We start from the raw sequence: 27589 nt of genomic DNA on the forward strand, positions 1-27589 counted from the left end.
TTACATATATAACACATCCTAAAGCGCACCCGTCCATTATGGAATTTATTGGTGGTTGGATTTTTTGAAGAAAGTGAATTGTATCATAAACTTTGACATGCCTTCTGAAATTGATAGGTAAGTTTTTTAGGCCTTATAAGGAAAAGGTAGAGGGAGAGGGGAGACTCCACTTATTGGTTTAGAGAGTAGAGTGACAAAAAGCGCCCAAAGATCATGCATGGTTTTGTTCATGTAGCAAAAATCTATCTTCGTTGGTTCAGTACTCATCCTTACATTAGTCTAAAGAGGGGGAGGGAGGAGGGGAGGGGGGGAGATGTGCGTTATAAGCTCGATCGAGATAAGGGAGGGTTAAAGTGTTAAACTAAGAGTTGTAACCTAACTTGCCATCCTGGATTTTATTTTCAGCGAGAATGTTTGCATCCGGGAATGAAAGGTTGAGTACTATCACAAGTATTGAACACATTGACTGGCAGAGCATGTGCTCAGAAAGTCATAAAAATGATAGAGAAACAAACAAAACGTGAATGCTCATTTGCAATAATAAGAGAGATGCGGAACATCCATAAACATCCGCTTTCGACCCACTTACGCCACGTAAAAATATGATGCCAAGGGTACCGCGAATCACTTCCGGATAAGTAGAAGAAACCCAAAGAAGCAGATAAGTTAAGAGTGAAGTTGTGACTTCCAAACTCCTTGGACCGTACCTCAAGAAATACGAGGTGGAATCAATCCCGAGTGAGTAAAGCCTAGCGTTATCCAACAAAACAAAACAAAGATCCATATAGCAAGATATAACGATCTTAGTAGTAAAAGAACTATCAGTATGCATACCCATATAGCAGAGCTCGGAGTTTGCTCTTCAGACTTCATATATGGTTGTCAAAAAAGATATTAACACCTGCAGAGTTAGTCTATCCTTTGTCGGAAAGAGTATGCTAAGCAGCAAGTACTATAAAGACGGCATCCGTCTTTATGACAAAGTTGGTGGAAGGAGTTTGAAATATACTTGTGACAGCCAGCACAACCTGTGATTAAGTTACATCCCTCATTCTTTTCTTGACGTTAACTTCTGGTCTCCTCCTTTCATGAAACTTCTGCATAATTATCTTGTCATGTGTTGATTCTATAGCATCGACACTGGACTTAAGGTCCCGCATATTTGTTAATCAAAAGTTTTTTCTTTGCTTGTATTTCATCCTAAGAAGCTTCTTCGCTGATTCCAAGCCTTTGTATGGGTCTCTTACATTGATTATGGGGAAAATATCTGTACAAAGAAGAAGAGTCAGATGCAACAATCTAATACAAATTGGATATTTTATTGCATTGATGCACAATCTAAGAGTGTGAGTCTAATTGCAAGGACACAATAATTGTCAATTTGTCACCATAGTTTAATTTAGGTAAGTATTCCACTCCTTCATTTTCTTAATGTTAGCGTGTGCTTGATTGAACCGGCCGATAATTTTATATTAGAGTAAAGATGTTAATTTGTTGGGTTGCAATGCTCTTGCATTTATCACCGACATCTTTGGTGAATTTTACGATGAATTATCGGTGTCCAAGAACAGATTGCATGCATATGCTTCATCGTACAAAAAATTGAGATGTACTCGTGACAATTCTTTATGCAATAGAACGAAATTCACAATCTTACAATGTTACACAAGTTAAAGAATAAATTTAATTAATGGCTGCGAACAAATTGGTGTTTGAAACATTTAAATTGCAAATGTAAGAACCGCAAGTTGCAATTGGGTGTGCTTTTCGAAGAAGGGTCAACTTGATTGCTTGTGGTCTGAAAATAAAATTGATGTACATATTGGTGGTTCTAGTAGGCAACAAAGTATGACTGAAGTCCAAAATATATTGTGACAAGACACATGGACTTCAAGTCATGATTATCCGGCGTAAAATACCGGCAATTAATGATGGTATCAAATTGTGGAGCACTCCCCTTAGCCTCCAGCTGCAAATGTATCTTGTTTTGACTCCTCAAATGCTTCATCTCTCGGCACATACATTGGCAATGGCTTCTCAACCCCTGTTTTCTGCATTTATATCTCAGAGGAAATTGTATGCGTAAATACATCTTAGTCTCTTCACTAAATTTGAAATGGTGTTTTGGTCCCTAGAAGGGATAACTACAAATACGATATATTTCCAAGAATGGCGAAGTCTAAACATTGTTACAATATGTATAATAGTCGGGGAACCAACCAAGATCGGTTGGAGAGCCAGTTTCTACACCGCCTTTGAAAAGGAATCGCTTCACCTCCAAGTTTGGGCCTAGCAAGATCAATCCCTTTGTCCGGATTACCTAAATCATTATATATGGCGTAGTCATATATCCGATCCGAAAGTGCTTCCTCTCTCCTTGACCATCACCCCCGAGATCACTTTCGGTTCCTTTTCTCTTAATTCTTTAAGTCCAATTGGTGTCTCGAAGGTAGATATGGTTGATCAAACCAAAAAAAAAAGAAAGCTCAATAATTAATGAACACTCAATGTCATAAGTCGTAAGTGGTAATAGATCCTCAGGACCAACTTTTATATATTCCCCTAGCTACCTAAATCCATAATTTTGAAGGTCACTCTTTCCCACATTATTGTAATATCTGAGGAAGAATATGTTGACCTTCAAGGACAAAATGTTTGACAACAACTAACTCTTTGCTTGACTCAAAGATTAAGACCAACTTAGTAACAAAAAAAAACCAAAAAAAAAAAAAGATTTAAGACAAAATGGTTTCACTTTGAATTTTATTCAAGCGTCCACAAATTTTGACTTGTGCATACAAATTCATAGGAAGTAAAGAAGGAAATTACCTTGTTAGAGAAAAATACCCTTTTTCCTAGATGATCTTTCCTTGATTGAACCCATGAATTACAAGAGAAATGAACTGGTTCACACACCAACCCTTCGATGACTATGCTCTCCAAGAAGAATTCCTTTTGGTGTTTATTAGTCACTGCAATGGCACTAGGTATTCCAAAATTGGAATCAATGAAGAATTTAGCCATACTCGTTCAACTCGAATATTCGACTTCTTCAACCAATCCTTCAACACTACTTCATTACTCTTCTTGGGTGTCTTTGATCCTTCATTGAACAAAAAACCATAATATTGAAATTTTCAGTAAAGCAGTCCTAGTACCAATTAAAAGAAATTGGAATGCCCATCAAAGAAAATGAATTAAAAGTACAAAAAGAGAACATTTCATTCAAGGGCATTGCAAATCTCATTAAAAAAATATCAACATATCATATCATTTAATGTACATATATCACAACCAAGACCCCGGATGCCTCGATTAATGCATTTCGGTGTATTACTAAGGAATAAAATTTCATAGGACAAAACATTTCAAGAGTAACATATAGCATTTCCGTTAATCTGTAACAATGATACATCAAACGTTCATTCTAGACAAAAGAACTACATTTAAATTTAAGTTAAGTAAAGAATAAGTAACTGCTAAAGATATGTCTCCAATCGGAAGAACGCTTCTCTAATTTTTACGGGCATCTCGGTTTGGGTTCAGATTCACTAAGTGGAGAAAAATAATGATCGACCATCTCTCTCATAACTTTGTCCAAACATGAAGGATCCCACTGCATATATAACACCACAAGGATGTTGTACTCAAAACTGCAATCACCACTTACATGGAATACATGTGATACGGAGAAAATATGAGCAAAGCAGTTCTAAAGTCGTACTCACTTACTTGGGAGGGTCATAATAGTTTGAACTATCAATATTTGTTGGGGTAGTAAAGAAAAAAAAAATCAGTGAAAAACAGAATATTCTTACAACTCTAAAAATTCTTAAGACACTTGAGCTTTCTATAGTCCTGCTAATGTTAAGACAAAAATATTTGCGCTTTTCATTATCCTCTACTTGGGACTGCATCATTATGACTACTTATTCCCATCTCTTCCAAGCAAGGAGCTCTAGTTCAGATTCAAAGTAGGCATGTCTTCTTCATGTAAAGTTACCCATGCTTAAATCCCATCACCAATCTTTGTATCCATAACCACAATAAAATTCTCATGAAGCAGACTAAGGATTGACCCATATGGGATTTTACCACTCAAAAAAATCCACTTCATAGTAAGGGCACCTACACCAACCACTAAATGATGAGACCAATGGCTCTGCATCACAGTATGCACCAAGCTGTTCTCTAAAACAATTAGGAAAAAAAACTCTAAGATCAGGTTGTGCTTTCTTTATATATTTAGCTTCAATCTTCTTGATAGACTCCTTCAGACATTGCAACTCTGCAGTCACAATGAGATAACCAAAAGAATGCTGAGACAATGGTGGACTCATCCTATTACGCAACTTCACAAGTACACTTGTCATAACTAATTGTATTGTCGGTCCAGGTCGTGACTTAGCCAGGTTAGTGATATATCGCAATAAGAGTGTCATCACTGCCTCCATACACATGCATTGGGCTTATCATGTATAACTCACTGGCGGAATCAATTTTAAGAGCAGCTAAGCCAACACGTCAAATACAAAACTCTTACTGACAACTTCTTGATTGCGCTTCCAGTGTGAGGTACCCATAAAGAGGGCATTTCTCTAGGAGGGAAGAGCCACTCTTATCGAATTCAACATCGGAGACACAATGGTTTTATCATACACGTGACAATTGGCTGCTCACGTATTGGTTACAGTATTAAGAATTGCTACATTAGCAACCTTATGTGATATAGGTGATATTCCACCAAATAATCAAATGTGGTAACTTGAATAGCAAATAACTCCATGCCAATTCAATACAGTGGTTCAATTCATTGACTTTTTGGACTGCTAAGATTTAAGCATGCCCGCACTCATTAACATGTATTAGGTGGACATGTCCTAGTGCTATTAAACTTCATGATTTTCCAATGAGCTCCTGCAATTGAAGTTAAAATAAAGTTTAAGGTACCAAATGACTGAAATTATAAACAAACCTTGAAGCATTGGCGAAGTAAGAACCAAGCTGTCATTCCCTTTAGCGACATGAAGCCCAACAATAGGATCTATAGAAGATGGGACAGACACCACGGCACCTGCAGGAAGGATCTGTTCTTCAGTGTATGAACCCATTGGATTTCCCCCATAAGCAACAACATCTCCAACACTCCTTCCAGTTAATCCAGGACCAACGGCTGTCATCGTCTCAACTGCTTCTCTGCCTGATTAAGGGAAGAGAAAGACATGTCAACAATTTAATCTCACCCTACACTTTCATTTGTTTTTTATTGTTTTTGCAGCAGACGCATAGTAATCCTTGGATCCTCAAATTTGTTAATACTTGCCATACATTTGTTTCTGTCAATCAAATAATTCACACAAATAAAAAACAACTAATTATAATGAAAAAAAGCACAATACCAAAATCAGTATAGTAAGCTGCAATTGCCCAGAAAATGTAATTGAATGTCATAACTACAAACAACAAAAATGAATAATTGAACAATGAACCATACCTAGCAAATACAGGTTTCACTTTGTTACTCTACAATCTGCAAAGCGGTCCTGCAAAAGATAACCAAATTAAACCATGACACCACCACTCAAAACCCAAATTTGCAATGCATATCCCCCGAGTCATCAAACTAATACCCATAATTTAAGAAAAGTGACAGAACTCATAGAATACCGCATCAAATGATTCATAGAATACCCCCAAATAATCATTTATGCCAACCAAATGAAATCCCCATTACTGAATTCAATAAACCCAATCTAAAAGCACAAAACTCAATATAATTCACATCATCCACGATACCAACTTTGCGTCTTTCCAATACCCAAATACATTTGCCTTAAAACCCACACCAAAATAATCAAAGTTAACAAATCAAAATTTACCAAATTAAAGAGTTTTTTTTTGTTGTTGTAATTATGGCTTGTGAAAAATTTAACAAATTCCATTCAATACTATAAAAGTGATGGTCTAGATAATTAAATTGCAGTACGCGATCAATGAAGAGTAGACTAATCTCTAATAAAAAGACAGGGAAGATATAGTTCTCCAGAAAATTAAAGCATGGAGCAAAGTTATCTAGTCCAGTACGTAGACGTTGAAATGTTAAATGCACACACCACACTAAACAGGTCGTATACATGGAGAGTTAAAGTAGAAAGTTACAGCAAATTAAATCTAACTTTATACCGGGAATGAAATCTAAACTCATTTTCAGATGATAGTTTTCGTCTTTACAAATCTCTTGCAATTGAAATGTCCCATTCCTAGTACGGACATTGAGCCCGTTAATAGATCATCTTCTCTCCATCATTGCGCCACTCAGACTTTTGCACCCAGGAATGACTGAAAACAAAGACAAATGAAAGCAAAATAACATTCAATAAACAGATCGTGATTATATTTGTTATAGAAGGAAGAATGGTTTGTTAACGGTCAAAAGAACATACACAGTTTCTTTGAATATATTTGCAAATAACAATATGATGAGAAACTTGAAGAATCAGAGTAGTATTGGTTCCAAAGCACGATTCACAATCTTACCAATAATGAGAAGGAACAAAACCAATAATAGAAAATAATGATGTGGTTTCTACTCCATTATGATGAGTGAGGGATAAAGACATGGGAAGGTTTTTGAGATGGGATATGTGGTTTCAAGGAGAGTGGCTTTTTCAGGGGATTTGCAAGCAAAGAGTTGGGAAAAAGTTTCAAATCCTCTCTTTTATTGTTTGCAGGAGACGTAGAGTCGAGATTGAAACGGAAAGGTAAGGTTTTCGTGTATTTATTTGTGGTAATTAAAGTCTTAGTTTATTAAATAACACAATTATTGCTAATTAAATGGCATTAATAGTAATGCGTACAAATGAGAATGGCGTGGATTTGGTTTTCTAATATACTCCCACATGAAAAGACTGATTGGCCCTATTTAAAAGTGTTAATCAATTGTTTTATTTAAGGACAATATCGGTACTGAAAATTTATAAACACGTAAAAAGACAAAGTAGTCCTCATTAATAAATATCTAGACATTTGATTTTATTATTCATCAAGGATATTATGCGTCAGAAAAAGTCCCGAATGAATTTAAGAGGCCACGATCACTATAGGCTATACTAGTAATAGAGATATTTACATATATATACATACTGAACTTGGCTTCTGGCTAAACTTTTATTGTTGTCCCTATTTGTAAAAGAAATTTGGTTTGGTATAAAGAGAAAATTAAATTCAGTTCATTGAAGGAGAAAGAAAAAAGAAATTTAGTTTTATCTGTTGTGCATATATAGAGAACTCTCAAAATTAATTTTGCCAATTAATTGTTCTTCTTTTACAAAATGCTATATAATTATTGTTGATTATCAACCTTAAATACCCTCGGTGAAAGTCATCGTCCCTGCTATGCAATGGGTGACTGGGATTATTGTCGTGGGCAAATATCGTTAGCTGATATTTTAACCCATATGTTTGTTTAAATATCAAGATATCGACATAAGCCTCTATAAGTGGATTATTGCAGGTATGAGCGGGAAGAAAGTAGAAAAGAAGAGAATAGACACATGTCAACAGCTGATTGAATTAAAGCTAATTTGGAGAACTATATAAAGACTAGAATCGGAAAAAAAGATCATTATCTTCTTCCCACCAAAAAGTTGCAAAACCAAAGCAAAATAGAGTGATTGTAAAGAACACCAATATTGAGCAATAAAGCTTACTTTCATTCATCTCGAATCCCAGTTCAATATAAATTCTTGTTAGTTCTTTAGTGAATCATCCTTGACCACCACATTGGTGTCGTCCGTGCATCAGAAGCTTAAGAGTTCAAGAGTCTAATCTTTCTCCTTTTGTTGTACGATTTACTGATCAAGTTTGAGTGATTCATTTTGAGGATTTGCATATAGTTCAAAGCGTCAACATGCCTCCAAAGAAGATTACCAGTAGTAAGAAGGGTAGTAAATGAAGATAACAACTCACAAACATGAGTAACAAGGCGATCTGGAAGCAGAATGGAGGAAGAACATGACGAAAGAGTAGAAGATATTCAAGAAGAAGAAGAGATCTCTTTGCAAGGATTGATTTACAAGAAGTAGAGAAACAAAACAAATTATTAGCAAGAGAAAACGAATAGATGAAAAAGATGCAGCAAGAACAGAACAACAAAATAGAGGAAGAATCTAGCTCTTTGTCCCCACATGTACAAAAGAGTGTACAAGAAGCTACGTCTATAAAGGAAATACAGGGAGTCGCAATACCACACCAAATAATAAAAGAAATGATCGAAGAAATGATGTTGAAACAATTTGGTGATCAGCTCAATGATAAAGCATTGGCATCGGTAAGAAAGCTGGCTGATGATGTCGGTAGGAATCCATTAAGTAAATAGATAGAGAGGATGCCGGCCTCTTCCTCCAAAATTTAATACTCATAAATGCAATCAGTACGATGGCACATCGGATCCAATGGATCGTTTATTTGGATATCGACATCAGTACTCAGTTTACTAAGGCACTGAGTATCTCGATTCGTTGTTGTGTAAATCTTTTTCTTCTAGTCTCAAGGGGAAAACTTTGAAGTGGTTCTGTTTGTTGCATGAAGGAACAATGTCTTGCTTTAGAGAAAATAGAGGAAAGATTTCTGACAAATTATGAGCATCAAAGGGTCAAGCCGAAACAAGTATCGGTTTTGTTTCAATTTAGGCAAGGGAAGAAGGAATCACTAAAGGATTTCTTTGCATGTTTCAAAACCGAGACACAGTTGGTAGAAAAGCTGGACGAGTACGAGATGACGACAATCATGGCATTTCAGATGGGTTTGATACCAGCATCGGATATGCATAAATACTTGTTGTGGAAAAAGGTAAAAAGTTTGCAAGAATTATACGATAAAGCAGATAAAGACATCTGCGTGGAAGAAGGAATTCTAGCTGCAATAGTACAACCTGTACTACAAGTATCGAAATCGACTCGAAAAGAAACGGAGAGTCGAGAATATGCACGGCCAGACAAGAAAAGGCCTAGTGAGGCATTTCCGAGAACGGAGTTTCAACCTCCAGTGAAAAGGCGATATGAGAGATCATTAAAAGAAGAATTAGATCCAAAGAATTATGTCGCCATCAATACAACACCATAATATATATTGAGACTAGTGGGTAAGGAAGCTTATATGCGACATCCGCAGTTTACTCCCAAAGAATTGGAAGACAAACCTTGTTGCTAGTTTCACAAGATCAACAATCATGAAACCAACAAGTGTTTGCAATTACTCAGGGAGATTGACAGGTTGATGAAAGATGGAAAACTTTGAGAGTTTAGAGCTGATGTTCGACCAGAAGTAACAGCTACAATACATGAGAAGCCTCTGGGAGTCATTAACATGATTTACAAAAGGGTGATACCTCAAAAGAAGATCATCAGAGATAAAATAAGGAAAATTTTGACAGTAAGGGAGGTTCCAGAAGTCAACATTGAGCCTATCCTGGTAAATCCTAGTATGGTGTCGACCAGCATTCCAAGGGCGATAATGTTTGTACCAGAGGATTTATTAAAGGTCATGTTGCCTCATGATAATGCTTTGTAATCATTTTGTGAATATAAGGATATGATATGCATAAGATCTTAGTAGATTGTGGAAGTTCAGTGAACATTTTGTTATGGAAGGCATTTACCGGTATCGGTTTAGATGAAACTCATCTAAAAGCACCACAGTTTAACTTGTATGGATTTAATGGAAGCTCCACAAAGCCTGCAGGGGAGATCAAATTACTAGTACGAGCTGGACCACAAACAGTGATGACAAAGTTTGTAGACTCGTAGTTATCAAGCACCATTCTAATCATAATGCAATCCTTGGAAGAAAATGGATTCACGATATGCATGTATCCCCAAGTATGTTCTACCAAGTGATTAGATTCCCAATTGCATATGGGTTGCATGAGATAAGGGGTGATCAATCCGAATCGGAGAAGTGCAATTTTGTAACAGTTAAGGGAAATGATGAAAGAAAAGCAACAAGACACTGGGGGCGTCTTTGAAAGCTCCAAATAACAATTAAAAGAGTTTTTACCTGCCGACACCGATATGCAACATATACAGGAGCAGGTAAAGTTTGCACAGGAGTTAAAGCAAAGTAAAACAATAAAGGCAATCGAAAAGGTTAATGTTGGCAAAGGAAATTATGAATGTCATATATTCATTGGAACAAAGATGCATTCAATTATAAAAGATGAACTGATAGTCTTCTTACAAGAAAACAATGGTGTTTTCGCATAGTCGATGTTGGACCTCACTGGTATCAATCCTGATATTTATATTGTTTACCACAATCCTTGATCACCACAATCATCCATGTTGTTTATGGGTGTGGCCTTTAGTTTTTTTTTTTGCACTCCTCCAAATCGTGTGAATGGGTCCTAGATTCCGCTTCCGCATCTATTCTGAAAAGAGATAATACAAATTGCGAAGGACTTGCCCCTTTCAAGGTTCTTTGACTGTCAACTATTGCTGGCATGGATCAAAATATTTCCTATATATTGTCGATATATCTCGATTTTTTAGTACACGACATGGAAAAATTTGATATATCTCTATGGAATATTGAAGCTTTTTTCTGCCGATATATATCGCATTTTCTGATATAACCGATAAATATCGGAGATATATACAATATATGCAATATATATTGATTGATTTGGTTTGATTTTTTGACTATTGATCGATATTTCCTATATATATTGTTGTATATTGGTGATATTTCCGATATATATCAATATTTTAGCTAATTCACCAAAAGGATGGATATTTAAGATATATATCGATTTTTGGGGTACACAAAATATTGCCTGACTTCGATATTTTAGGCATTGATTGCTTGTAGTGAGAGAGTTGATTGTCGGCTATCTTCGCTTTTCTGACGTTAGTAAAGTCATAGAGAGTGCAACAATACTAGATGTCAAAATCTTAGAACATTTTTAATGTTGAGATCTGAAAAACACCAAATTTTTTGACCAAACAAACACCAAACAACTTTAACAATAACATTAAAGAGTGAGCACCAAATGTTCTGAACACCGCACCAAATAAAGACCAACATAGCCGCTAAAAACCACGACAGAGAAGCCTACAACAGAGGCCCAACATCACGGGGTGTTCGATACACCGCGCGATGTCCATTAAACCACATGCTATCTCGTTATAATGTTGCAAAACCGCACGCTGTTTTCAGTAATCCGCGCGGTTTTACAAAAATCGTGTGGGCCTAAACTTTAAGCCCGCGTTGCTTTCTGAAAACTGCGACATTGAAACCCATAATCCAGTCAAAGCCCATGCGTTGTTTGGAAAACCGCGACGTACATTTGATACAATATCGAAACAAATACTAAATTGGAGTCCATTTGATGTTTGGTTTGGTGTTTTTTTTATTTGGTCTCTCCACTAAAAATAGTTTTTACCAAATTTTAAAAAATTTGATGTTTGGTATTCAAGAGGTCTCACTATTAAAGATGCTCTTAATCTTAAGATTTCAAAAACTGTTATAATGTTGTTGCATGACTACATAGCATCAGTCACTCCCATAGTTCAAGATTTCGAATTTGCTAGAATTCCAACAAATCCAAAAACCAGAATTCCGGTCTTTATTCTGCTATATTCCGATTGCATTATGAAATTTCATATGTTTCGATCTTTGAACCGGAATTCCAAATTTCTCAAAAACCCAAATATTTGCCGAAATGCCAAAAATTCAGTCAAAATCACGAACTATGGTCACTCCTCACTCCTCAGTAGTTGATAAGCACCCAAAAGTGTATTATGAAACCCCGTTGAGACATATAAATTTGGTTAACTATGTGTTTAATAATCATGAAATAAATATGTTTTCATACTTTTGCAGGTATTCGCAGTAAACATGGAAATATGGTTTAAACCTGCAATAAAACACGAGGAACGACATGTATATGAATTCTTCCAAATCCGCACAGAAGCATCAAATTTCCGAAGCTCCTACCTCTTGAACCAGGACTCTGAATGTGACAAGTGAGTCGCTTTCGGACAATCGTATGATGGACTCTACGTATAGGCGGGAAGTTGTAAAATTGCCCAAAGACCGGACCGCCACTGGACTGCACATAGGACCCACTATACGGGCCCATAAGATTGGATGAGTCATCAATCATGGAGCATGTCAAGACAAAAATGACAAATTATTGGTGCAAAGTTGACACCTTGCATGTAATTAATTATATTAGGTGTTAATAGTAAAAAAAAGGCAAGGTGTCATTTTGTTTTAATGTGGTGGATAAAAATGAAGTAAATGTGGTTTGATGTTTCACATTGGAGGAAATGAGATGTCTCTAAAATGAAGATGAAAACAAAACAAAGGGGGAGGGGGGGGGGGGGGTACACTCCATTTACTCCCTTGACTTCTTTTCCTTACCTTGTATTATTTTAGTTCCTTAGTCATTTTTATTATTTAGTTTTTAGTTTTGTAAGAAAAAGCTTGTAATAGTTTTAATGGAGGAAACCTTGGTTTTCTTCTAGAAAATAAATAAAAAGCAAGTGAGTTTAGTTAGTTTATCTTCTTCCTCTTTCTCTCTCTCTTTTGTTCTTCTAGTTTGTAATCCTTTATCCCAAGGATCATGAGCTAACTTCTCTTTTGGGGAGTTAATCCAACTCATGTGAGGGAAAATAATTGTTGTTGGTTTGGTAGGTTGTTAGGAAGAACAACTAGACCTACATCCTATCCCAAAATGATAGTTGGTGTAGTGTCTAGTTAGGAATCAAGGAATGAGCTTAGAGATAAGTTATTGTTTGATTCCAATTGCTAACATGTATGAGTTTAGAAATGAGCCATACATGTTAGGGATCAAGTTTTCTTCCATTAGGGCTTGTCTATGAGTCTAGGAAGAATCAAATGAACTTTTTCAAATCAACAACTAAATGTTATTTTCACATGAGGATGATTAGCTCTCCACCTTTTATTTAGTAAATTGTATTTTGTTTTAGTTGCATATTTTGAATCTTAATGTTTTTATTTAATGTTTGTGTAGGTAAGAATCTTAGTTTTAATATAAACTTACTCACTAGTTTCCTAAGAGTAATAACCAATTTGTAGTTGTCCTAACCTTTAGGTTGGTTCGATCCTTATTTCAACTTTACGAACGCGAAGATCGTCGAGTAAGGAACTTTGAGTTCGCTTTTGCATCAAATTAGAGAGTCAAATCTCTAACGTAGTAAAAAAAAAGCTAATATCAGTAGTCATGAAGCATTACCAAGTCCTTGGTCAATTTTACATTTTTTTGGGTAAAGCCAATACTACATTTTGAATTGTCGATTTTGATACTTCCACGCGGCCACCATGCTGCGGCCAAAAGCAGCTCAGTTTTCTTCTTCCCCCAAGCATTTGAATTTCAATTAAGAATCTCAATCAATATCTTTGGTCCCTTGTTTTAGAAGCTAAAAGTTTAAGTGTATCGGGTCTCAGTTACAGAGTAAGTTTTGTTTTTTTAGGTTTCTTCTCCTTCACTCTCTGTTGGCTCTGAGGGTCTGGAGGAGGGTTTTAACTCCATCAATCCGTTCTTCCATCCTCTTCAATTAAACATCCCTCAGTTAGATCCATCTAACCCGCCCCCCAATCCCCCCCCCCCCCTCTCTTTTTTATTTTTCTGTATTTAAGGTAAGTTTGCTGTGGGGAAAGATATGGATAAAGATATTAGTGTGCTGGTCAGAGGTGAAACTTCTGATCTAAGATCTCTGTCTACACCGTCTAAGATTGAACAGCTCCAAGCTGAAATGCAACAACTTTTTTGTTCTAAAGAGAAAAGGGTAGTGAATATTAAGCAAAAAAATCCAGTGGAAGGGGAAGATCACTCGCTTTCTTTAGTGGGGAAACTTATTGGAGAAAGAGTGTTGGATGTCCAAGTGATAGCTGAAGAGCTACATCGCTGCTGGCAAACTAGAAAAGGTACAAAAGTGGTTCTTCTTACCAGGGGGTTCTACAAGTTCATTTTTGAAGACCTGGGGGAATATAACCACGTTAGAAAGAATGGTCCTTGGTTGGTTCAGGGGCTTATTATTGTGCTGAGGAAATGGGTAAGAGCAGAAGAACTGGAAGCAAATCCGGCTTTTGATTTTGTAAAGATTTGGGTGCAAATATATGGGATCCCAGCTATTAGATTGAATGAGGAGAATGTAGAAAAGGTGGGGCAAAGTTTGGGCAAGGTCAAGTATACAGATGTGACTTGCTCGGCTGAATTCAAAGTTCCGGTAGCAAGAGTCAGGATTAAGATGGATATAAAGGAGAGACTGAGTAAAGGTATAGAATTGAGAACAGAAGAAGGGGAAGTTTTTCCAGTGACTTTCAAGTATGAAAAGTTAGATATTTTCTGCTATTTCTGTGGTAGGATTGGTCATGATGTGAACTTCTGTCTGCAAAAGGAGAAGTATCGAGCTAGTATGCTAAGGTGTGGTGGTTCCCCTCGAGATGTTAAACATACTTTCTCCTTTATGATGAGGGCTACTATTTCCTTTAATGGAGTAGCGAACTCTAACCCTAAATCGGTCTCCTTATCTGGAACATTGCAGAAACCTAGATTTGACCAGATTCCGGCTAATGATAAATATACTCAGAGAAGAAGGTTCTGGTATGGGGGGGGTTCCTTGGTACACCCCCTAAGAAAAGGTATGAGTTTAAGGATACAGAAGGCAGTCCAGGTGGTTCAGAGGGGACTGAGGACCTTCTTGAGCCAAAACAGTTGAGTCTGGATGGGTTGGGGTTAGGGTCTACAGGACAGGAGGGAGTGGCTAGTCTGGATGGCAGTAGGTTGGACATAAGTGGATGCTTGGGCTTGAGACCTTCTAGGTTGGAGCTAGCTCTGGTGGATACTAGTAGAGGGGGTAGGAGTGTTGTTGGTTCGTTTGGGCCTGAGGGAGAGGTCCGAGTTGACAGCCCAGTCCAAGTGGTAATCCCTCTGGGCCGAAAGGATATGGAGATGGAATGGCAAAATGGGTCAAGCTGTAGAACGGTCACCCATTTTCAAGCCCAAGTGTTCCAAAGGTTTGCTGATGGGCCTTGGTTAGATAGTGGTTCCCTTGATCGAGCCTTGGTGGTATGGGGACCCAATACTTGTATGGGTTTGGGTCTGGTTGTGGAGGCATCACATGGTCAAGAAGGCAACAGCTTGAACCAAGCGTCCACAGCTGTATCTGGAGAGATAGGGGATGCGATGGTCTGGGGCAGTGAACCTGATAAGGTAGGCTTTATAGCTCCTGTGGATTCCTTTTTGGGAACAGGAGAGTTCTTTATGGAAGAGAATCCTAGGCTACTGGTGACTCGAGTTCCAAAGCTCCTACTCCTCTTCTTGAGAATTTGGTGGCAGAAGGGTATGGGTGGCTTTTACTCCCCCCATGTACAACTCATGCTAGTTTCAGTTTCTTAGGTCAGCCTACGAGTGGGAGGGGGTTTAAAATGCTGGCTTCTCGGGGTCAAAAAAAAAAGAAGGGGGCTAATAAAGGTTTTAGGAAGTGGCAAGAAGTTACGGTGGGTTCTAAGAGGAAGTTGACTGCTAGTCCTCTTTCAGTAGAAGTAGATATGGATGATGATGGAAGCAGCAAGAGTTTCAGGAAGGCTGAATTTTTTTCAAAGAAAGCAAAAAGAGAGGCAGACGATATGCGTAAAAGGGTTGGGACACTTACTGATCCCTGAAGATGCTCCCATAATTTCGGTGTCAAGTGACTCAATGGAGTCCACAGAACCATCTTTCTCCAACCATTCTATGGATTCAAGTGTCCCGTCTGAGGTTTCAGGGGGAGATATTCCAGAAGAAGAGATACCATCAGATGCGTTTACTGAAGAAGAAGAGCCTTACGAGGATTTTGACCAAGAAGCTGTGCTGTTTAACTGTCATGAGGAGATGTCGGTTGGGAATGTGCTGGTGGATTTGTTTCAAGGAAACCAAGTAGGGACTGCGTATGAATCATAAGATAGTATCTCTCAACCGGTGCTACTGGGTATGGGAGATTCATCTGGGAAAGGCAGTGGACAGCGCAAGTCCAATATAAAAACCAGAGGGAACAGCTCAAAGGACCCAAGGAGGTCGAACAGTGAGAATTGTGGTGATAAGAGCACAAGTGTCAGTGCTAGGTCTGGTAGCAGTGGAGGTTTGTGTGGTCCTCCTCTAGGGTTCGCGGTGGCTGTCCCCAAACAACTGCCTCGACAGATATGATACACGCCTGGAATTGCCGGGGAATGAGTTCCTCCACGGTAGTTCATAATATAAAGGATCTAGTCCATCAACACCAACCGGACATCTTATGCTTGTTAGAAACAAAAGTAAAGGAGGATAAGATAAGTAAGTTAGGGAAGGCTCTTAAGTATGCTAATATGTTTTGTGTTCCTGCTGTGGGCCTTCGAGGAGGGCTAGCTATTCTATGGAGTGCTGGAGTTAACCTGGAGGTACTGGGAGCTACGACCAACCAAATCTCAGGTAAACTTATTAATTATCATAGTACAAATCCATGGTACTTTACTTTTGTTTATGGTGAACCTAATGCTAGCATGAGACATCATTTTTGGACTGAACTGAGAGAATGTGCCCCCTATATACCAGGGTCGTGGTTAGTTTTTGGAGACTTTAATGCTATTAGAACGTTGGACGAGAAAATAGGGGGAAGGTCAACCTTTTCGAAATGCATGATGGATTTTAATTTTGTGATTGATGATCTTGGGTTAGTGAACTTAGGCTATAAAGGACCCAAATTCACCTGGAACAACAATAGGAAAAGAAAAGATAATATTTTAGAAAGACTTGATCGTGCTATGGCTTCACATGACTGGATTGATTTATTTCCTAATATGCTAGTTAAACATGTGGTTAATGCTACTTCTGATCATTTATCTCTGTTAATTAGTCTTAAAGTTTCTGAGGAACATGCGGATAGACCTTTTCGTTTCTATAACATGTGGTTGAAAGATGTGTCTTGTAAACCTAAGATAGATAAAGCTTGGAACTCTATAACTCATGATTTGCCTGATTGGAATGTGATTCTTAAGTTAAATAAGACCGCCCAAAGTCTTAAGACCTGGAATAAGAAGGTTTTCGGGAACATTTTCTCTAATATCAAGCATACTCAAAAAGAGCTAGATAGGGTACTCCAAAAGCCTTTTAATCCGGTTAATCATGAAAGAGCTAAGATGTTAAAAAAGGAGCTCTTTGATTGGTATGAGAAAGAAGAGGTTTTTTGGAAACAGAAGTCTAGTCAACACTGGATTAAATAAGATGGTAGGAACACTAAGTTCTTTCATCTTTCTACAGTGTATCGTAGAAGGAAAAATAACATTGATAAGATCAAGGATGATAATGGGGTATGACAAGAAGGTAAGAATAATATAGGAGTAGCGGTGAATGCTTATTTTGATAATATTTTTGATTCTGTTCACCCTCAGAATAATGAGCATATTCTTGATTTATTTAAGCCTTGTATTACGGATAGGGAGAATCAGATTCTTACTATTTGTCCTTCTGATGATGATATTTGGCATGTTGTTAAAAAGCTTGGGTCCCCAAAATCCCCGGGACCTGATGGGTTCCAAGGTATCTTTTATCAACAATGTTGGGATGTGGTAGGTAAGAGTATTATAGATTGTGTCAAGGATTTTTTTTATAAACGGTAAGATGAACCCTAGATTAAATGAAACTTTTCTCACCCTCATCCCTAAGATTTCTAATCCGGACCATGTTTCTAAGTTTAGGCCTATTAGTTTATGCAATTTTTGTTATAAGATTATTGCTAAGATTATTGCTATTAGGCTTAAGGCTCACATAAATAAGATTGTCTCTCCGTTTCAAGGGGCTTTTATAAAAGGGAGAAACATAGGGGATAAAATTGGCTTGGCTTGTGAGATTTTTGACTCTATGAAAAAGATGAAAAAGAAAAAAGGGTTTGTGGCTCTAAAGCATATGATAGGGTGGAATGGTCCTTTATTGATAATATTTTTCACAAACTAGGTTTTAATAAAAAATGGAGATTGCTTATCTCCGAATGTTTATCTACGGTCTCTTTTAAAGTTTTGCTTAATGGTGCCCCGCTTGAGTCTGTTATGCCTAGTCGAGGCCTCAGACAGGGAGACCCTCTCTCCCCCTATTTGTTTATTCTTGTTTCCGAGGCCTTATCTAGGATGATAGCATATGCGGAGCACTCTAAGGAAGTTCATGGCATAAAGATTAGAAGGGATGCACCTTCTATTACTCACTTACTTTATGCAGATGATTTGATTTTGTTTACTAAAGCGGATTTAGTGGAGAGTGGTAAGCTTAAAAATATCTTAGATGAGTACTGCAATATCTCTGGTCAGATGATAAATTATGATAAATCTAGTATTTTTTGTAGTAAAAATATGTATAAAAAGCACAAAAACATTTTAAAAAGGTTTTGGAAAATGAGGTTTTTTGACTATCGGGATAAATACCTTGGAGTTCCTATAATTGTTTCTAGGAAAAAGAGCGAAGATTTTGATTATCTGGTGGATAAAGTTCACGGTAAAATTAAAGGGTGGAGGGCTAAAGTTTTGTCTCTAGCTGGCAGAACAACTCTGATACAGGCTGTGGTCCAAGCCACCCCACTCTTTGCTATGTCTACTTATCTTCTCCCAAGTTTCACTTGTGAGAAGATAGACAAGGCATGCAGGACCTTCTGGTGGCATGGTATAGAAGATAGTAAAAGCATCCACACCATTGGGTGGGATTGCATATGCAAACCTATGCAAACCTAAAGCTAGTGGTGGCTTAGGCTTGAAAAAAACAAAATATATGAATCAAGCCATGCTAGCTAAGCTTTCTTGGAAAGCACTCAGTGACAAAAAATGGATATGGGCTAGAACCTTCAAGGCCATATATGGCAAGAACTGGTTTGATATTAAACAGAAGCCCCCTCCAGACGCCCCTTGGTTTTGGAAAGGGGTTCACAGAGTGGGGGTTAAGAAAGTCCTGGAGGGATGTATCTGGAGCATTGGTAAGGGTAAGGATGTGTTGGTTATGAGCCAGCCTTGGCTCAGTATTAACAAACATCCTGTCCTTATAAATGACCTTATGCCTTTGCGGCAAGATCTTCAAAATCTCAAGGTGAAGGATCTTATGTTGCTAGATGGTAGTGGATGGGATGCAAATAGGATTGATCACCTATTTCCATCCACTGTTGGGAACCTTATTAAGCAGGTCATGATTAGACCCCTCATGGCAGGGGAAGATGCGATTCGATGGATGGATACCAGAAATGGAGTATGTCTGTTAAGTCTACCTATCACAGAATGGTAGGGTTTGGGGACATGGAGCAATCATCGTCTTTTAATACAAATACTGTTAAAGATATTTGGAAAGCTCTGGTCTCAGCCAATATTATTCTCTTCTTGTGGAAGTTGTATAAGGGCATCCTCCCAACGGGAGACTTGCTAAGGAACAAAGGGATTAAAGGAGAGTTCTCCTGTCCATTGTGCTGGATGGAGCTAGAGGACCCTCTGCATCTTTTCTTCAAGTGTGATTGGTCCAAGTCTGTCTGGTTCGCCTCGAACTTAGGGGGCAACCTAGACGAGATGGGAAATTACACTATAAGAGATTGGGTTGATCTTTTCCTACAGTGGATTAAGGGAATCGATCCGGGTATTGCTGAAAAAGGTATTCTGGCTATCATTATGCTCCAAGGCTAGGAACAAGGCTAAGTTTGAAGGCTTAGCTGCAAGTAGAGAAGGTGTCACAGCCCGAATTTCTAAACAATTAAAAAAATGAATATTTGAAATATAAATATCTCAAACATCACTTGGTTCAATTGTCTAAAAACTCAGGCTATGACGGGGTGGATACAACACATGTCAAAACCTAAAACCCACATCATAAAGAATCTTAACAACAAAAATAATCTCCAAAATTCTCTTTATTACTTTATAAAAAAGTCTATCTTCCGTCCCAATAAAACATCAAACCACTCTAAGAATAGTCTTCAACATCGTATTTTTCATGTCATATGAAAAGAAAACTACGTTATTACATACTTCCAAAAGATCAGACCTAATAAAATAATCTCCCGGACTGCTCCAGGCAAAAATCCAAATCACACGCTGCGGTTCCACTGCCTTCCACCTATGTTCCCAAGAACACACCCACATTGCCAAAACAAAGCAAACATGGGTCAGCAAAAATGGAATTTGCTGATATGAGTAGACTAACCACATAAAACCATTATCATACTTTAATTATCCAAACAATCACGTTATATTTTCCCATAACTTAATCATTCTCAGCTTGGAAGACAGGTAGTTCCGTCATTTCAACCGGCATATTTTCTCCCCAAGCAAAACTTCCATTATATTAACTCATTCTAATAACTCGTTTTAATACCTAAACCATTGAATTAAAACTTACCGATATCCACTGCTGTATAAGGGTAGGACCGCGTCCCTGCACAAAATGTTATTAAGTCCTACCCTCTTGCAAAAGAAAGTTAGAACTTCTATATAACATATGTAGATATTATATTAGGTATTCAAAAGTAAACCCAAACACTTGCATAATCAAAGAATACAACTAACCCGCAAGGCGAATACCTTAGTTCCTCTCTAGGGCAGTCTAAAGAATCTGGTCATTCATGGCACATTCAATGAATACCCATAGATAACGCTAACAGGCCATTTATGGCACATTCAAGAAATGCCCACCTAACATATGATATCAACAGTCGTAAAACTCAATTCCAAAACTTTAGGCGTGGAGAGTTCTAAAAGGTTGCGGTAAATTGTTTACGCATTATTGAACTTTATTGTATATATCATTTCAGAGAACAAAAGAGTATCTTGATTAATGTATTTTTGGTTTACGCGTTATTAATTATATGGATGTCTAAGTGTCATAACGTTGCATATATATCATAAAATACTGCAAAATCACATAGTATTTAACACACGTATATATAAAAAAGTCTTAGCTTAAAGCCAAGCATGCTAATAGCCCCAGACCTATCCTAATAACCCAAATCATACTCCGAGTTAAAAAGTCAAATTGGGTTAACTGGTCAAAAGTCAACTCTGGTCAAAGTCAAAGTCGACCTGCCAAGGGTCAACAGCAGTCAACCAACCCCAAACTCCTCTAACCCAAAAGCCCAAAGTCTAATACAAAAATCCAAATTTGAAAATCTAAACTAAAACCCATAAGCCCACCCACGATTGGGCCCAAGCCCAAATCGAGATTTACTGTTCATCTTCCTTCCTCACCAAAACCTCCACCAGCTCTAGCCACCACCGGCCATCACTCAAGATGAGTTGGTTCTATCCAACCCACACTAGAAATGGTTCGGCCCAAGCCCAACAGACGAGGAAAACGTTGTTCATCTTCTTCCCCTCACGGCGCCTCCACCACCACAGCCACCACCGGCCACCTACAACCAAAATGAACCCAGCGGTTTTCATCCCCACGAAAAACCCCACCTACCTATACCAACAAATCATAATTTCCTTATAATCTTTGTAAAAATTGAATCGACGCCATTAATGGTTTCTCCGAGCTTCAATGACCCACCCAATCTAGTATTTAACCCTTCCACTACAACCAACACTAGACCAAGAATTACAACTTAACAACAGAAGAGTTCAAGCAACAATCCAAACAGGCGACGCCCTTAATGTCGGATGCAAAGCTTCGACAGCCCCAACACCACTCCACCAATGTCAATCTCGACAGCACCCAATCCACTCTACAACCAACTTCAAATACTACACCCCCGACATCCATCAACAAATTCCAAGTCACAGTAAATAAAAAAGAGTGCAAACAGAGAAACAATGATGATTTCTATAGGTTGGGCTTTAACTGCCCTCAACCGGCCATAAAGCTTCGACAGCTAATTCCGAGTTCAGAGTTTCAAAACCACAAACAAAAAGAGTCAAAACGAAACACAAGCCGAAATCTTTGGCGTGGGGCTTGCTGGCGCATTAACAAACTTTGTTTCAAGCTTCGGCGGTTTAAGGAACGAAGATCCGCAGTTCAGCGGTTAAAATATCAAATTTCTGAGTTTTAAGTTTTAACAACCTGACAGATTTCAACCGAAAAGAAATCGGCAGTAACAAGTATTTTATAAACTAAAAATCCATAAAAATCTACTCACCTCTAGCGCTCTCCGATTATCAGCCAACTACAAGAAAAAAACCTTCCTTTTCTTCTTTCAGAAAAATCCCGTTTTTTCTGTATAAAACTCTCGCTGTGTTTTTCCCCAAAAACTCTACGTGAGAAAACTTCCCGAAAAACAAGGACAACCCTTATCTATTACTTATGGGACTTTTATCCTTAACTGATAGTTATCATCTATCCATTTTATCTATTTTCATTATTATTATTTTTTTTATTATTATTATTATTTTTTATACTAGGAAAACAAAAAAAAAAACCGGGGTGTTATAGAAGGTTTGTTCAGAAGAACAGCAGCTCACTGGTGGAGATGCCTTGAAGCCTTTGGAGAATCATAGGGAGTAGGGAATAACAGTTCCCACACAAGACAAAATAGGATGAATAACAGCTGTCCTTATACTGAATCTTTTCCTATAATTGAACTTGATACTATACTAATAAGGTGTGATGCTGCTTTTGATAGGGGACAGGAGATGGGGCAGCTGGAGCTCTAGCTTGGGATAACGAAGGTACTCTAATAGGAGCAGCTACAAGACGGTTCAAAGCAGCAGATGCGGAGGAGGCAGAGATGGTGGCCTTGGAGGTGGCAGCGAAGTTAGCTCGCAGCACCGGAGAGTACTCCATTTTGTTTGAGGGGGATAGTCTATTAACTATTCATAATGTAGTATCTCCCTTGGAGAATAACTCTCACAACCGGAAATTAGAATCTCTTAAGCTGTCAATAGAAGATCTGTGTAGACCTCTTAAGTTTTGTAAATATGGTTGGATTAAGAGGCGGTATAATGGCCACACGCACAAACTGACACATTGGGTTTTTCATGGTCAGGACGTAAGTGTACTGCCAAAATACCTACTGGATAAGAGCACTGTACCGTTAATGTTCTAATATTAAGATATGTTGTTAGCGGAAAAAAAAAAAAAAAAAAAAAATTATGTCCAATACCTTCAAAAATGATAATAGGGTAGGTAGGCCAGACTTCTTGTACCAATCATATTGACATATTCATGAACCTAGCAGTAGAATGTTAATAGAGGAATAGAGGAATGATAGAGATGGGTTAATTAGTGAATTCATTGACGGCTTCTTGATGTCGTGCGCACATGGTCGAAGTGTATTTTGAACTAACTAGTCCTCTTTGGAGTTGGCGGCTTGAAACTTTATTTAATGTTTATTCCAACATCTACTTCTACTTCCACGCGATTCCCACTTCCACACGATATGCACGAGACTAGATCACAGTTCCATTTGACTTAATCTAACACTCCTAGAAGCTCACAGTTCGATTTGACCATAAATCTTAGGCTGTACTTCACAAATCTTGACTTGATAAATGATGAAGGAAAACAAACTGAATTTCCGTTCACATACAGTGCCTAACCCCACATTGTTTCAAACTGAACTAATAACTTTAATACAAAACTAAATGACTAATGCCATTAATTTGTCCAGTTTTCTTAAGCGACACACATACTCGCAATACAAAAAAGAAAAAATCAGCTGGGTAGTGACTACAAATTTTATCGACGCTGAGACTCATTAATCAAATTAAAATTTCACATAATATTCAAAGTCGTAAATTGTTAATATGCCGCATTATCGCAAGGACACACAGAGGCCCAGCTGAATTAATGAAGTTATTACTAATTTGACTTGTAAGTCAAAACAAGTATGTTTCCAATTCAATTAAGGACACGCTCTTCACACCCAACACGTTTTCTCTTTCCCCACCTCTTTCTAAGCAGCACCGCTTTTCTATAAAACTACCTTCACTAAACCGATTCTTATTCAATGCCTTGTTCTCAAAACAATGTCTTCTCTCATATCTCAAAAACCTATCATAATCAGAAAAGTATGGGCGTCAAATCTCGAAGCAGAATTCCAATTAATCCAAAAAACACTAGCCCAACACCCTTTTATCTCAATGGACACTGAGTTTCCTGGTATAGTAGTTAAACCCATTACTACAAAGCCCCATTACCCTAAAACCCCTTACGAGAATTACTATTTTCTTAAAGCTAATGTTGACGCTTTAAATCTTATTCAAATCGGTCTCACACTCACTGACTCAGCTGGGAATTTACCCGATTTAGGTACCGATGGTTATCGATATATATGGGAATTTAATTTTCGAGAATTCGATATTTTGAAGGATAACTATGCATTGGATTCAATTGAATTGTTGAAGAAACAAGGGATTGATTTCGAGAAAAATCGGGTTGATGGAGTTGACTCGTACCGATTTGCTCAGTTAATGTTGAGTTCAGGACTTGTTTGTAATGAATCGGTGAGTTGGGTGACGTTTCATAGCGCGTATGATTTTGGGTACTTGGTCAAAATTTTGACTAGGAATACACTTCCTGGGGATGTTTTAGAGTTTTTGAAACTTTTGAGGGTGATTTTTGGGAATAAAATTTATGATGTGAAACATATTATCAAGTTTTGTGATAGCTTGTTTGGTGGTTTGGATCGGGTTTCTAGGACTTTGCAAGTGGGTCGGGTTGCTGGAAAGTGTCATCAAGCGGGTTCGGATAGTTTGCTAACTTGGCATGCTTTTCAGAGGATTAAAGAGATTTATTTTGCCAAAGGTGGTTTGGAGAAACATGCTGGGTTTCTGTTTGGTTTGGAACTAGTTATGTAGTTTATCTTTCACAATTCTTTTTTCAGTTCACATTCTTTGGTTAATAACTGTATAAAATTTTTTCTGCAAATTAACATCAAGTTCAATAATTGTTGCGCAATACTGGAATGTGTATGTTGACTATGTTCAATCTCTCTACTAGAAACTGTCTTATGTGAGTTTGGATATGCACAGACTGAATTTGGTAAATTTAAATTGAAACTTCTTACTTTGACAGTTTCAATTTACATAGCTTTTGCGAAATGTATATAATTTGCAAAGAAGAATGATATACCGAAATACTGAATACAATTTAATTGGTATAAGATAGCAAGTTCTGGCGCAATGCAATGGCGAAGTTCAAAATCGATGGCCGTATTAGACACTTAATCTAGAGAGGGACTTAAATTTGAGAATTTGATCGTTTATACGAATTGGATCAACTACAGATTACACTTTCCCTTCTCCGTAGTCCCTACTTGGTAAGTTTCTTGACATTTAAGTTAAGTATGGACGGAGACTAGGCCGGGAACTGGTCTTTGTTTTCTTTGAACTTCATCAGGTTCGGGCTTGATGAGGCTTTTGGTGAAAAAATGGTAAGAGTCCATTCCCCTGGCCAACCAATGGGCTATTGCGCTGTATTCTTTCCTATTGACTTGCGCGCTTTTTTTATCCCAGTAAAAATGAGTACGTTTTTTTAATGGGTGCATTTTTTTCTCTTTTCTCGGCCTCCGGGTTAGATTCTAAAAAATGGAAAAATATGAGTTACTTTAAGATGGGATTTTGATTTTTGCACACCACATTAAAATTGAGTAAATTGAGTTTGACAAATTAGAATGTCCAAACAATAAAGAGTGAACTTAGGCAACTTACATATGAACTACGGAGTGCATTTAGTCATTTAACTATGACACTTCATCCTATTTCCATGGAAGTACAAATTTGCACCAAGTTGTTTGCACTAGAATTTTTGTAAGCCGATCGTTTGAACCCCAGTTTAATTTGCTATCCAAAGTCCATAGTATTATGCAGCTTAAACTTGAGTTTATAGATATGTCACTAGTTATCGGGTTAAGCTGGGGCTCGTTCCCGTAGGACATATTACAAAACAAGTAATTGGGCTAAATTTTTTTTGCCCCAAGTCCAAAAACACGGCCTGGTATCAGTATGTAAATTTAAATTTTCATATGTAAAATACTATGTAAATTGAAACTTTTATATATAAATTTAAATTTGCACATGTAAAAATATTATGTAAATTTAAAATTTAAATTTCATATGAAAATTTAAATTTAAGTTGGTAAAAAAAAACCGTGTAAATTTAAATTTTCGTATGTAAATTTGCATTTACATATGATGACGTTAGTTCGGTTTGTCCTTGAGCCGAAATTATTAACGAAAATGTGTCATTGAGCCGAAATTATAAATAAAAAATGATGACGTATGAGGACGTTAGCTCGATTTTGGACTTGTGGCGAAATTATTTTTGGGCTTTGTCCTTGGGCTGTAATCTCTAATTACAAAAAGGTCCTAATTTCAAGGTGTATTTGTGCCCAATCGAATTGCAGATAGCTTCATGCAGATAATCAATACATGAAAGAATAATGGTATTTACATTTCTTTTTATGGTAATTTAGGGTTAACACATGAAAGAATCATGGTAATTACATTTCTTTTTATGGTAATTTAGGGTTAATTAGACTCCCCCCCCCAATTTTTGACTAAACCCCCTAACCTCTAACATTTGAAACCTTAGACATAAATACCCATATTGTTATACCAAGGAATTGGGTAGGGAGCTTCTTTTAGAAACATTTACACTTAAAAGATTGAGGAATATTATTTTATAGATTTACTACTACTTACTTTTTTTATATTACCAAATCTACAATGCGCAGGGCTTCAAATGCGTCTCAATGTGCACATATCTAGACCACACATCTGTCATCTTACACTATAAAGATGAGAAAATGTATAAAGGGTAAAACCGATATGAAACTGGTAGAAATTTTGTTTAGGTTCCATTTTTCTATAACAAGAAAAAAAAAACTTGTGCGAGACTCCTATCCTCTCCTCTGTCTTTCTTTCGATAAATCTCATTTATCTTCTACCTCACACTTTTGTTTGATGATTTTGCATCAAAACCGATACTATTTAAGGTTTTTGAATTGATGAATTATCACACGTCTTGAAGCTCACCATTAAATTGGTTTTCAAAATCAATACGGGGAGGTTTGAAAAACAACAAAGGCTTGCAAGGATTTGTCGATTTTCGTGTGAAGAGTTTCAACTAAGCCAATTCAATCCGCTGTGAAATGGTAATTGTTGTTTTTGTCTTTCCCACATTAGTACATACTATCACTGCTCCTTTACTGTTGTAAAATAAAATTTGGAATAATGGTATTTTTGGAATTAATACACTTTACTGTTCTATAGTGCTAGCTAGTGGGAATTCAAAAGGGAATTTTTTAAAAACAAATAAGTAAAAAGTTTTGATTCAAGTCTATCTATATATGCATGTCTTATAAAGCATAATGGTTTTAAATTTGCATTAACATGCTGATTTGTTTTTTTTTTACAGCATTGCTGGATGTACTGAGACATTCTGGAAGGAGTGTGATTATGTTAAGCACCTATGGAGAAATAAGAAGGAACTGAAGGTCGAGGATGTTGGCATCGCTGCTCAATTTGGTATGGAGTGTTTCTGTTGGTTTGCCAGTGGTGAGGTTGTATGTGCTTGATTAATATGGAGGTTGGGCAAATTAATAGAGTGTTTGGGTGATGTTAGATGTTGTTCAAGCTAGGTGAATGGGTGGAA

General features: G+C 37.3%; 1 protein-coding gene, 1 long non-coding RNA gene and 1 pseudogene across 2 annotated transcripts; 1 reads left to right on the forward strand and 2 right to left on the reverse strand.

Annotated features, from left to right (window-relative positions):
• Nucleotides 1-490: 490 nt before the first annotated feature.
• Nucleotides 491-4373, reverse strand: LOC147489417 (protein CHAPERONE-LIKE PROTEIN OF POR1, chloroplastic-like; annotated as a pseudogene).
• A 15519-nt stretch (nt 4374-19892) lies between these two features.
• Nucleotides 19893-23523, reverse strand: LOC147489418 (uncharacterized). The gene is made up of 2 exons (XR_015200667.1): nt 23097-23523; nt 19893-20116 (listed from the first exon to the last, which is right to left on the reverse strand). It is a non-coding gene; the product is annotated as an uncharacterized LOC147489418 (long non-coding RNA).
• Nucleotides 23524-23921: 398 nt separating this feature from the next.
• On the forward strand, nt 23922-24892 carry LOC147489419 (putative CCR4-associated factor 1 homolog 9). Its single transcript, XM_086569699.1, has one exon. It carries the CDS (start codon nt 23962-23964, stop codon nt 24790-24792), a length of 831 nt encoding a protein of 276 aa, XP_086425825.1. The 5' UTR covers nt 23922-23961; the 3' UTR covers nt 24793-24892.
• Nucleotides 24893-27589: the final 2697 nt, after the last annotated feature.

The sequence above is a fragment of the Coptis chinensis genome, chromosome 7, assembly GCF_015680905.1.
Source record: "Coptis chinensis isolate HL-2020 chromosome 7, ASM1568090v1, whole genome shotgun sequence".
Lineage (NCBI taxonomy): Eukaryota > Viridiplantae > Streptophyta > Magnoliopsida > Ranunculales > Ranunculaceae > Coptis > Coptis chinensis.

Coding starts and splice junctions, on each gene's coding strand:
- LOC147489419 (XM_086569699.1), top strand. CDS start 23,962: ATGTCTTCTCTCATATCTCAAAAACCTATCATAATCAGAAAAGTATGG.